Source organism: Cygnus olor, chromosome 20 (assembly GCF_009769625.2).
Source record: "Cygnus olor isolate bCygOlo1 chromosome 20, bCygOlo1.pri.v2, whole genome shotgun sequence".
NCBI classification, from domain to species: Eukaryota; Metazoa; Chordata; class Aves; order Anseriformes; family Anatidae; genus Cygnus; species Cygnus olor.
This window is the reverse complement of record NC_049188.1, coordinates 9,138,706-9,150,860: the sequence shown is the minus strand read 5'-3', so window position 1 is coordinate 9,150,860 and position 12,155 is coordinate 9,138,706. Positions and strand designations below refer to the sequence as shown.

At 58.7% G+C, this 12,155-nt stretch overlaps 1 protein-coding gene across 1 annotated transcript in view; it reads left to right on the top strand.

Moving 5' to 3' along the window:
* Positions 1–4,858: 4,858 nt before the first annotated feature.
* TBX4 (T-box transcription factor 4) overlaps positions 4,859–12,155 on the top strand; it is a 32,717-nt gene continuing 25,420 nt past the window's right edge. Inside the window, exons 1-3 of the mRNA XM_040532420.1 lie at positions 4,859–5,122; positions 6,309–6,467; positions 7,342–7,436. Of these exons, the coding sequence (XP_040388354.1) occupies positions 6,312–6,467; positions 7,342–7,436 (251 nt within the window). The 5' untranslated portion in view covers positions 4,859–5,122; positions 6,309–6,311. The remainder of the gene's footprint in view (positions 5,123–6,308; positions 6,468–7,341; positions 7,437–12,155) is intronic.

Below are 12,155 nucleotides of genomic sequence, written 5' to 3'. Positions count from 1 at the left end.
CCTGGTTATTGCTACGGGGCCGTGTCAGGGCTGGTGCTGGGTCTTTGCCCAGTGTTTGGGCAGCTGCCTTCATCCCTTGTGCCGGGAATTTCCATCCAGACCAGCATCAGCTTCTGCTCATCCTGCAGGACATAGCAAAAACCTCCTTGTGCCCCGCACAGCCCCAAGGATGTCCCAGTCCCTGCACAGGATGAGTGCACAATGCCAAGAGTGCCGTGCTGAGCTGCAGTGCTCTGAGCCTGCGCTGCTCGGCGTGCAGTGCTGTGAGGACGTTCCCTGCTCTGATGTGAGGCTTTTGGGACAAGCCTCTCTTTTCTTCCTGCCTGGTGAGAGGTGACTCGCAGTGTTGTCACTCGGGGGATTTATGCGCTCGATTTTGCTCCCAGCCCATGTGCTCGCGAGCAGCCTAACCAGGGGGCTGTGGGCGTCCTCCTCCAGCTCCACCACGGGCACTGAGCAGCCCTGGGGCTGTGCACCCTGTCCCGCTGCCACCCACAGCCCTGCCACCCGTGGGCCTCGGCCGCGGGCACCCCTGGGTGCTGGTGGTGCTGACCCCCTGACCTGCCGTAAACAGCGGCCACGAGGGATGCGGTGGCAGGGCCTGCTTGGCCTGCAATGGCTTCGTGCAGGAACAAAGTAAAACAAAGCAGAACAAAGCTGAACAAAGCCACCCTTGCGCCTGTAGCCAGGCTGCGTAAAAATCCTAAAGCACTGAGCGCCAGGCATTCGGTTTGGCTGTTGTGTTTTAAGCCCCTATTTCCATTTTGGCGTGGCCCCGTTGGCCTGCTCCCCTGCTCCAGCATGCTGCAGCCCCAAGGCTTTTTTTTCATTAAAAAATAAAAAAAAGTAATTGCAGAGTAGATGGGGCAATTTTTTTTGGTAAATTTTGAAGTGAAATCAGACCTTCGGCTAGGAAAAACCATTGGGAAAGGCTAGCTTGGTGTGATTTTTACCAGGGCACTGATCTCTGCACTATTCTTTCCTACAAAGACTGTTTCCAAGCTCACAGTGAAGTCTCTTCCATACAAAATGTGCAACGGACTTGAAATATTATTTTTCTCAATGCTATTTTAAAGAATAACAAGACAACATTTTGAAAAATATAAATCCAGAACAGTCAGACAAAATTAGCTAGTTCTAAAAATTAAAAGAATTCTACAATTGTTTATTTTAATTTGCAAAATGTTTAAACTTTAAAAAAATATTATAGATGAATATTCGTTCAAAGTTTAATTTTACTGGTTGCATAACGAACCTTGATTGTTTCGCATCCTGCATAGCGTACCTTGAAATTCCAGGAGGGTAAGTACACTTGGTACACTGAGACAAAATTATCGAATCCCCCCCCCGAATATTTAAAACCCAGTCGGCTGTGGTCGTTCCGTTCAGTTACCCCGTTTCGGCAGAGATCGGTGCGAGTCTGAGTAAGGCACCACTTTACAGCGTTTTAAAACGTTCGTTAAAATATTTACTTAATGGGCTAAAACACGGCCAGAGAGCATACGAATGTGCCCAGGTCAGGCAAACACATGCAAATAATTCGCTCGAACGATTTAGAAGCAGAGCATCACTTGCATTTAAAGACGTGCATATTTCCAATACCCCCTCAGCGCATCTATTTTAGGCAGATGCTGAAGATTAAAGGGCCGCATGTCAGAGCGTATCTTACCCTTGCTTCTTGTCATCGTTTCTTTGCAATTTGGTTTTGTGTTTCCCTTTCAGCCTAGAAGTGTTTGGTACCAGTCTCTTGGCAAAAGAGCCTGAGGAATGGAAGGATAAAGAAATATGACCCAGCTGCTATGCACAATGAGGTTTGTAAGTCCTTGTATGGTATAAATAAGCATATTACACAGTTATTAGAAATTTGGCACTGTCCCTGTTTAGAAGCCCGACTCTGATGCTCTGTAGTTCCTCCCGCGTACGCGCACAATTCAGGGTTACGCTCCGTGCCTTCGGCGGTTTTACGGGCCAAATTCGGCAAGTTTCTCTCAGTCCTCAGCCACTCAAACCCTCAGCAGCGGTGTGAACCGGTGAGTTTCCGCTCCAGCCAAGAAATCTGTGCCAACCTAACGCGGCCGAGGCTCGGTCCTGCCTTCGCCGCTCCAGGGCCGCGGCGTCCCCCCGCCGTCGGGGTGGCCCGGCCGCAGTGAGCCGTCGGGGCCGGCAGCGGCCGCTGGGCTCGGGACTCGCTTCTGCCCTCGTCTCCTCTTGTGTAGGATTTTTTTTTTTTTTGGGGGGGGGAGAAGCAAGAGCGAGGGAGCCGCGGGGGCCGGGCGGCAGGTAGCGCAGCCCGCAGCCTGCGCGCGAGTGTAATTAGTGGAGAAAAGCGACAGGGAGCTTTTATTAATCGCCGGTGTTCAGGGCCAAGGCATGAGCAAGCCCGGTGACAGTGATGAGTGGGTTGGAGCGCCGGGCCCTGAAAGCAGGGCTTATCCTCCCCCTCGCCTGCTCCTTTGACTCGGCGGTGATGAGCCACGAATCGGAGCCACCCTGCCGTCGGGGATCCGGCCGTTTATCTGCCGGGTGATGACAGTCGGGCTGGGTTTGAGCCTCGCCGTGAATTGCCGGAGCCTCTTGCAAGCGGCCGGCGCTGCCGCGGCCGGGGGGCTCCGTCGCGGAACGGCCGCGGTCATCCCCCCCCCCCCAGCTCCGACGGCACCGGCACCGACCCCGGGGCTCGAGGTGCGGCCGGGGAAGCCCAGCCCGCTGCGGGCAGGTGCCGCGGCTCTCCGCACCTTCTCCGGTCTCACGGCACGGCGGGGCCGTCCCGGTGCCGACGAGCGTGGAGAGCCCCGGCCCAGGGCGGAGAGGGCCCGAAACAGCCGCTCCCGCAGCCCGGACGGGAAGGGCCGGGGCTGGCGGGGAGGAGGGGGGCTTTGGCTTTGTTTTAATTAATTCCTCCCCACTCGGGGATCGCCCTCCCCCCAGCCTTTTTTTTTTTTTTCTCTCCAAGAGGGAAAAAATACATTTAATGTAGGAAAGCGCAGGAAACGCCCGTGATTCCCGCTGCCCCTGTCCGCGGCTGCAGGCGGAAGGGGTGGCGGGAGAGAAACCCAAATAAAGCCGAGCGACCGGCACCAGCCAAGGTGCCGAAATTCCCCCTGCCCGGCCCTGGGCCCTGCAGCCCGCGGGGAGAGCCCGGCCCCGATGTGGGAACGATGGCGGGGCAGAGCGGGGGCTGCGGCGGTGCCCGGCTGAGCCTCCACCGCCGCTCCGGCCCGGGCCTGTCCCGTTCCATCCCGGGGAGACCCACCGGGACGGCTGCTCAGCCCCGGACCCTCGAGCCCCGGCCCCGCAGGCTCACGTCGGGGCTCACCGCCGGCCCGGTCTCACCTGCGACGGCTCCGGCCCGGCCCCGCACAGCTCCTCCGGGAGCAGCGTGCCGCTGCCTCTCCCGCAACCCCCGGCCTGCCCGGGCCTGTTTTTTTCTTTCTTTCTTTTTTTCTTTTTTTTTTTTCCTTTTTTTTTTTTTTTTGGTAGGAGTGGGAAAAAGGTTCATTAAGAGGTTGACCCCAGTTTACTTTTTATTCTGCTCCTGTTCCCAATTTCGGCACCACGTGACGGTGGGAGTGAGTTCGGGTTTAAATTCACTTTCAAGAAAACCCCGATTTAAAAAATCCTGCCCCGTGAAGCCACGGCGGCTCAGGGCGCTGTCCCAGGGCACCTTTTGCGCCCCCTGGCACCACCGGCTCCCGCGGGCGTGGAGCGAGGTGCGGCCTGGCAGATGGGGCTATCGCGATATAGGGCGCTGCACGGCAGCGGGGCTGTCGGGACACGGGGCAACGTGGGCGCATTTCGGCTGCGGGCGGGTGTGAGAGGCCGCTCAGAACCGACGACAGCGCTGAGGGGGGGGCGGGCAGGCTGCCCTCGGTGTTGGGAATCGCGACAGCAGAGCTGATGTGGCCCGTTGAGTCGCGACAACGCTCGGGAGCTCTTCCGAGGGGTTTCTCCACCTGATAGCTGGGTTTCTCTTGGCGCTGGGCACCCCGAGCAGGCCGCGCCGGAGGGTGCCGGGGCTCCTGCCCGGGGCTGAGCGGCACCAGCAGCGCATCCCCGCCCCCGCCGCGCTCACCTCGAGGCGGCCCCGCCGGGGGCGGCCCGGGCCTCGCCGCCGCTTTGTCTGCGCCCGCCCCGCTCCTGCCCGCCTCGGGACGGGGCGCGGAGCTTCCTGCCGGCTCCGGCCGAGGAGGGGGCGCCGTGTTTCACCCCCCCTCCTCTCCCCCGCTGTCGGTCGGGGACGTCCGCACCCGAAAAGCAGCCCGCATCCTCCGGCCGGCCCGGCGGGAGACGTTGCAGCACAGCTCCCGCTGCGGCAGCACCGGGGGGAAAGCCCGAGGCCGCCGACCTCTCCCCAGGCACAGCCCCCCCGGACCGGGCCGAGCCGGGCCGGGCCGCGCCGCCCATTCTAAGGCCCCTCCGGGCGGTCCTGCTTCCTCCGGGGGTCCCGCAGCTCCCGGCCCGCTCCTCCGGGCCCTCGCAGCGCGGCCTGCGGCCTCCGAAGCCTCCCGAGTCGGCCGCCGGGCTGCAGCCCCCGGCCCGTTCCCGGTTCCCCCGGCAGCCGGGGAGCGCCGGGCCCGTCGGGGCCGGGAGGAGGGGGCGCGGCGGGGCCGGGGGTGTCCCCCTCCCCCGGAGCCTCCCCGCCACAGGCGGCCCCGCTCGCCGCCGGGCTCCGAGCAGGCCGGGCAGGCCGCGGGAAGGGCCCGGGGCTCGGGGGCCGGGCGGCCGCTGCCCCGGGCCGGTGCCGGGCTCGGGGCCGGGCCGTCGGTGGGCGCGGGGCCGGGGCCGGGGCGAGCGGGCCGGGCCCGGCGGAGCGGGCCAGAGCTGGTCTGTGGGGCCGTGATTGACAGCGGCAACGTCAGCAACAGGAGGGGAAGGGAAAAGGGAGGGGGGAGACAAAGAGGGAGGGAGTCGAAAGGCCCCAAACTGGATCTTTATGGAACATTTTTCGCGAAGATCAAGGAAAAGTGAATCCGCGCAGTGGGGGATGCCCCGCACGCCGCTGCCATCGGGGGCCGCCGAGCCGCGCCCGGCCTGAGCGCCCCGCGGCTGCCCTTCATGCCGCAGCCGCCCCGAGGCGACGCCAGGAGCCCCCAGCTGCGCCTCCTGCCCCCCGGCCGGCCGTGTAAGTCCCGGGGCGGGGAGAAGGAGCGCGGAGCCCCGCGGGGTGGGAGCCCCGCAACCCGCCGGGCCCCGGCCTCCGCTTCGGTGGCCCGGCCCGGGGCAGCCGCCGCCAGCCCGCCCCGCTGCCCCCCGCGGCCTGCGCCGCCCCGGAGCCGGCTCCGTTCCCCGGGCTCCCGGCCTCGGACAGCGGCGGGGCCCTCGGGGTCGCCGGCTCCCACCTGCGCTCGCCCCGGCTGGGGCCGCCCCGTCCAGCCCCGTCCCGTCCCGTTCCCCCGAACGGGGCTCTCGGGGCCGGAGAGTGCCGGGCTCTCGCCGTGCCCGGGCGGCTGCGGAGCCGAGCCGTCCGTCTGTCCGTCTGCACGGTCAGGGCTCTCCGCGAAGCTCGGCTGTGGCTGGAGCGGGGCTCGGCCCTTCGGGCAGGACCGGCGGGGCCGGGGAGCGGAGCGCTCCGTCGGGGCCCGCACGTCCCGGTGCTGTCAGCCGGCCCCACCGCCGTTCCCCGAGGGCAGCGCCGGTGTCGGGGCGAGCAGGGCCGGGGCTGGGAAGCCGCAGCCTCCCCTCGAGAGGGGAGCGGGGCGGGCGGCCGCGTCCCTCCGCGCAGTAAAAGTCGGGCTTGATGCGCGGCAGCCCCGGCAGAGCTGTCAGGCCTTATCTTTATTGGCTTTTCCCAGTCTCCGTCCAAGTTTAAGAGGGGCCCTTTTATCTCGGAGCCCTGCACTCCCTCGCGTTTACGCCACAGCGCTTTGCCCGCGGCCCCGAGCGCCGTCGCGGAGCCCCGCAGCTGCGGCCGCCCGACGGGACGGGACGGGACGGGGCAGAGTGAGCGGCCCGGGCCGCCCTCCCCGACGGGTACCGGGCCCCGCACGGCGGCGAACAGCGGGGAGGGGAGAGGAGGAAGGGTCGCGGCGGGGAGGCTGCGGCCGCTTCTGAGCTGCCGAGCTCCAGGCGGGAGCGCAGCCACGCGTGGGCAGCTCCCCGGGGAGGGCAGGCGGGCTGGGCCCGGCTCGGCTCGGCTCGGCTCGGCCCGGCCGGGCACAGCGGCTTTTCCCCGGGGCCGGGGCCGTCCCATGCCAGTGTCGCCGAGCGCAGCCCGAGGACGCTCCGCCGGGCCTGACCCGGGGCGGGGGGCGCGGGCTGGAAGTGGCCCCCGGTGCCGCGAGCTAATTGTGCGCCTCTCTCCCCCCAAGGAAATGCTCCAGGAGAAAAGCCTGTCTGAAACCGAGGAAGGGTTTCCAACAGCCCCCGCGCCCGGCCATGCGGACTCCTCCGCGGGCTCCCCCGTCCTCGGCGTAGCCGGGGGGAGCAGCACGCCGCTCAGCAGCCCGCAGGTCCCCGACCCCGAGCAGGTACGCACCGCCCGGCCCGCGCCGTCGGGCAAACGGGCACCGCCGCTCCCCGCGTCCCTCCGGGACGGGCAGAGGCTGCTCTGTGCCCCGGAGCCCCGGGTGGCGGTGCCGGAGCCTCCCTCGGCCGCGCATCTTCCTTGGCTGTGGGTCGGGGTGCGGGGAAATCGCCAGGGAATCGCGCTTTTTAATTTTGTTTTCCCTTTTGTCCTTCGTTTATTTATTCTGTTCCCGTGCGAACAGGCCGCTCTGCCGGCCGTCGGGTGCGCTCCTGCTGGCAGGGCGAGCCCGGGCGCTGCCCTGCGGCACCCGGCGCCTCCCGAGCAGGATCCGGCCCCGCGGTGGCTGTCGTTGGTTCCTTTTGGTTGATTTAAATTTGTTGTTGTTGTTGTTGTTGTTAAATCAAACTTCGCGTCGCCTGCGGCCGCTCGGACCATCGCGGTTTCTCTGCCTTCAGCCCCGCAATTACCCTCAAATTCTGCGGAAAGTAACGCAGAAATCGCGGCTCAGCTGAGCCGGGAGGAGCCGCGGATATCCCCAGGATGTCCCCGGGATGTCCCCGCGGCTGCTCCCTGCCCCGCTTTCAGGGAGCCCCTGGGCGCCATCGGGGACCGTCTGCGCCATGCGGGCGCAGAAACCCCTACGGAAAAAAAAATAAAATAAAAATAAGAATCCTTCTGGCCGCAGCGCCCGGCCTGGACGGGAAATTGCAGCTAGAGCCGGGCTGCGTTGGTTTCTCTCCTTTTTGGCAGCGGGCGGTGCAAGTTTCGGGCCCCGGCCCTCCCGCCGCGGCTGGGGCTTCGCGGCCGCCTCCAGCCCCTCTCTAACGCCCCTCTCCATGTGCTGCTCTTTCTTCTCACTATCTTTATTTTTCCAGACAATAGAAAATATCAAAGTCTATCTCCATGAGAAGGAGCTATGGAAGAAATTTCATGAAGCCGGCACCGAAATGATCATAACCAAGGCAGGCAGGTTAGTGACAATTCCCCGCGACCACGGTTTGGTTCCGAGCCGTACGAAATGGTCCTGCTCGAACCCTTCGGGGACGGCAGAGCTGCTGCGGTCGGTGGCATTTTACAAAATTGTTATCGTGATCGCACATTTCAGGACATTTTTTTCTGTGTAAACTGTGCATGTGTTCGAGTGGGGCAGCAATAAGACTGTGGGTGCTGGAAAGAGTTGCGGAGTCGTTTGATAAATTTAGCCTCGATTCTCTTTGGTACCGCTTTGTTGTTTTTTATTCATTTATATATATTTTTTAAGACTTTGGCATGATAGTGGTTCCACTTCTATAATTTTTTCCAAAGCAAACCCCGCTCCCCTGCTTTGCACAATGCGGTAAGAGCTGTGTTGGGATACTTTGCACCAAAATGTTTGCAATACGAATGTTTAGGATGTGCTTTAATCTCAAAACTGGAAGAGTGCGAGGTACTACTTTATGGTCAGTTAGGTGTGGGAAAGTTCTGCATTTTCTTGAGAGCAGACAGATGTTCATGATTTTTACCAAATCAGAGCATCTTCAGCTTGCGAAGCCGGGCTGGGGCGGGAGGGCTGGGAACCGTCCCTGCGCCTGCCTTGAGCTCCCTGCCCACCCCGCGCTGCTCTGAGCAGGGATCGCAAAATTAACACACAAACCTCAGAAAATCACCAGCCCAGGAGTCAGACCGGTCCCAACAAAAATAGCCGGCTGCCACTGCGGGCACCGAAACATCTGCCCTTGGCTTCTGCGGCAGCCAGATCGCATCGCTGCTGCTGGAAAATAAAAAATGCCAGAACTGGGTGTTAAAACGCGTTTAATTCTCACCCAGCTGCATGTTCTGCTGTGCCCTGTAATTGCTGATTTTACACCACGTGGAGGAGGGCACTCGAATAATGAAGAGCAAGTAGAAAAAAAGGAAAAAAAAAGCCCAATCTGCACGCACGCTGTCGGTTGTCCTGCGGTCCTCATCCTCCGAGCGCAGCAGTCGGGGTGCGGGGCGGGGGGGTCTTTCCCTGTCTCCTCCGGTGTCCCAGTGCCCTCCCCGGCCCCCACCCGGCTGGGGGGCCATGAGCAGCTCCTTCACCTTCCCTCTGCTCCGAGCGGCCGGGCAGGGCGGGGATGCTTTCGGTAATATCCCCGGTAGTTCCCCCCCAGAGAGGAGGGGATGCTCGATTTATTTGTTATTCGGCCTGCGTATGAAGTGCTTGCTCAGGTAACTCTGTCCTCATCACGCCGCGTTTTGGTATGTAAAATCTTGGGGCTTGGTCTGTAGCTTCTAGCGCTGGGAAGAGCCGGATTCATTTTGATAGGTCTGCTACCTAAGTCAGCTAAGACGAGGGGATCAAGACCTCAGATATTTTACCCTTAATTTATAGTATCTGAGTGTGTCTGTGCGGGACATGTAATATCTTTACCAAATTCTAGACCCTAAGCATCCCAAATGTGCATGTTATCTCTTTGTAAGTCTTAACGTGGATTGTTTAAACAAATCCATATGTATAGGGCTCAGTCCCGCATTCTTTGTCCGCTGGAGCTGGCAGTGCACACGTAGTCACCTTTCCGAGCGTGTGGATGGGACAGAGAGGGCGGAGGATTGACCCCAAGACGCACAAAATTTTGTTTTTTAAGCCAGCAAACCAAATTCTCTTTTGGTGAAAATCAGGGCTGCGCAGTCAAGCTAAAACCGTTTTAAATTTGTACCGGGAAAAAATATATAATAATTAAAAAAAAAAAAAAAAAAAAAAGACCCCGGGGCTGAAATGCCGACGAATAACACGAAACAAAGCAGTCGTTTCGTTTCTTCTCCCCGTGCCCAGCTGTGAAGGGTGACAAAAAAAGGAGCAGCGAGGCCGGGGCCACGCGCGAAGTGGGGCGCGGTGGAGGGGGCGCGCAGGGAACAAACGACGAAATGAAAATCAGTGCTTGGTGCAGATTTTATTTCGGCCGAGTCATTTAAAAAAAAAAAAAAAGAGCAATAATAAACCTCCTCTCGACCCAATTAAAAAATGACGGTTAATGGAGATTTGTACGTACTCGCATTTAGCGTTGAGGGGGAGGGAAAGCGGCTAATTGCAGGCACTAATTAGGACTCTAATCCCCATCCCAGCAGGCACGGAGATGCCCCTGAATGCCGTTAGTTGAAATCGCCGGAGTGTCGGTCTGTCTGACCTCAAGGGGCACAAACGAAACGAAATCGAAGCCTGATTTTTAAATTTCAAACAACAAAACAGTGACTTTAATGACAAGCTCACTCAGTGGAGAGGAAATGTAAAGCTCGGCGGAAGCGTTAATTCCAAGGCAATGGTGTAAAATAGCCTTTCTGTATAAACAAGGCAAATATTGATAACTTGGGGGGTGGTGGTGGTGGTGGGGTCATTCGTTTCGTTCTTCGTAGAGCTCCTCGGAACGAGCCAACTATAAATTATCGAGAATTTAGGGCTGAGAATTACTTTGGGGGATTATTACTCCCTCTTAGGACTGATCTGTAGGAGACATTAGAAGAACACAGCAAGCTCAGCATTGCAATAGAAATCGTGTTGTTGCCAAGAAAGCTTGATTTATAAAGTGGAAACATCTTTAAAATGCGCTCGCTATCTTTTTAATGTTCGGCTGCTTCATTGTGGGAGGGAGGAAAAAAAAAAAGAGATTATTTTATATTAAAAGGATCGTCAAAAGATAAAAAGTTTATGTTAGCAAAGTTCCCTGAACTTTGTGTAAAACCGCTCGCCTCCTCCGTACATAAAACCCTGCACCTCGCGGAGCCCCGAGGATGGGACGCTGCGGCCCATAAATCAGCCCTTTGTCTTGTTCCCCCTGCTTGAGGTTTGCTCTAATTACGAATTTGCACTCGGGAGAAATTTTCTTTCGCTGCTTTTAAAGGCCGGGTGCGGCGCGGAGCTCGCTCCGGCTACGCTGCTGCCCGCGGCCGGGGGCACCCCGGGGCTGCCTCGAGGGGCTGGGAATCGCCTCTGGGTGCTGTGGGGGGAGGCAGAGAGGGCACCGAGCACCGGGCAGGGGGCTCCGGGCTCCGTGCTCCGGGCCCCGCGGAGCTCCGCCCGCCCCCGCCCCGACGGGGCGGCCGCAGCCGCTGCCCCCGCACCGCTGCGTGGGGACCGCGGTGTGGGCATCGTCCCAGCGCTCCCGTCGAGGTTTCCATCCCCCAGAAAGCCCCCCCCCCCCCCCCGTTTGCCAGGCAGCGAGGTGCCGCTGGATGAAATGAATAAAATCGATGTGAAGGTAATAAAGGGGCAGCGGAGCTGAGGGTGCGCAGCCGCCCCGTGTACCTGCCCAGCAGCGCTGCGGGCAGCAACTGAGGGACCTCAGTATCACTCTGCTTGTCCAACGTGATGGCATTTAACTGAACAATTGCGATTATTTTTTTTTAGCCTTGTGGCAAAACCCATTTTGTCTTTCGTAATTCTTTGTTAAGTCCCAGCTTCCAAACCCCGTTTGTGCAGGAAGTTCAGCTTCACGAACACGCTCTCCCTGGCTCAGGACTTCTCGCCTCCTGCTAGCCTTGCTTTAGCTCTCGCTCTTCACTCCTTTTTCCAAGGTGCCAGTCTTTGCAGCATTGCAGTTTCTCTCCAGATACTGCCAGGGACAAAAAATTTGATGCAGCCTATGGCAAATCGGTAAAAAATAGCAGTTCCTGAATGCCTAGTGACATTTTCCTGAGCAGTCACTGAAGAGAAAAAGGAGTTCCTCTGTAGCAGCACAACCTTCCCGGGATGTGAACGGGAGTCTTGAGATACTGAAACTGAGCTTTGGCCAGACTGCAGGATGTGCACAGGTACAAAGATAGCCTCAGTCTTCATGGTAGCAGGTTTTAGGAAGCATATGTAGGAAAATATTGTGCAGAAAAAAATCAATAAAGCAGCCTGCATGTGTGGAAAAGACGCAACCCCCCTTTATATGTTCGAGTTTCATTTTAAGAGTGGCTTATTTCAGTTAAAAAAAAATCTGTTCTTAATCAACTTTAGTAAACCAAAATAAAACTAGTTTTTAGGACATCAAGGTTTGAAGAAGTATAAATGCTTTGGCTAAGCTGGTGCAGCTTTCCTCTGTGAATAATCCTTTAAAAGTTAAATTTTCCATGGCTCCGTAGGGCATATGGATGCCCAGTTCTCATTGCAATTAAAGGGAAATATTTGTCCAGAATCTTTTGAGGCAGTTACAAGAATCTCTGCTCAAGGTTTTTGATCCAAAAGCAAACCTTAATGTCCTAGATCAGTGGAGGAATGTGAGCCATCAATTTAAAACTTGGAAATAAATTAGATATTTAAGGAATGTTTGATCTGCTTAGTCCTAAATTCGGGGTCCTGGAATTACCCTGTTAGGGCAAACTCCTGCTTTGAGAGAAAGGAGCAGGAGCAAACTGCGATGGCTCTTGGCCGTGCTGCTAAAGATGTCGACAACTTTGGCAGGGAAGACGGAGCTCTTCCACACTGAGCAGGGCAGGGATGGGATTTTAGTTTTTTATATGCTTCTGTCTCCAACAACAACCTTTGCTGTTAGTCCCCTAAAGGCATGGGATGCTCACAGTTAAGCGTGTTCCCAAAGCCTTCCCCGCTCACCCTTAGGCTGCAGGAAGGGTTTGGTCAAACCCAGAGCAGAGGAAGAAGATCCCCACCACCGCCCAGGCTTCAGCTTTGCCTCGAAGCCCGCAGCAAGCCCACGGCTCCTCTGAAATGAAAGCTCCCAGGGACCTGCAT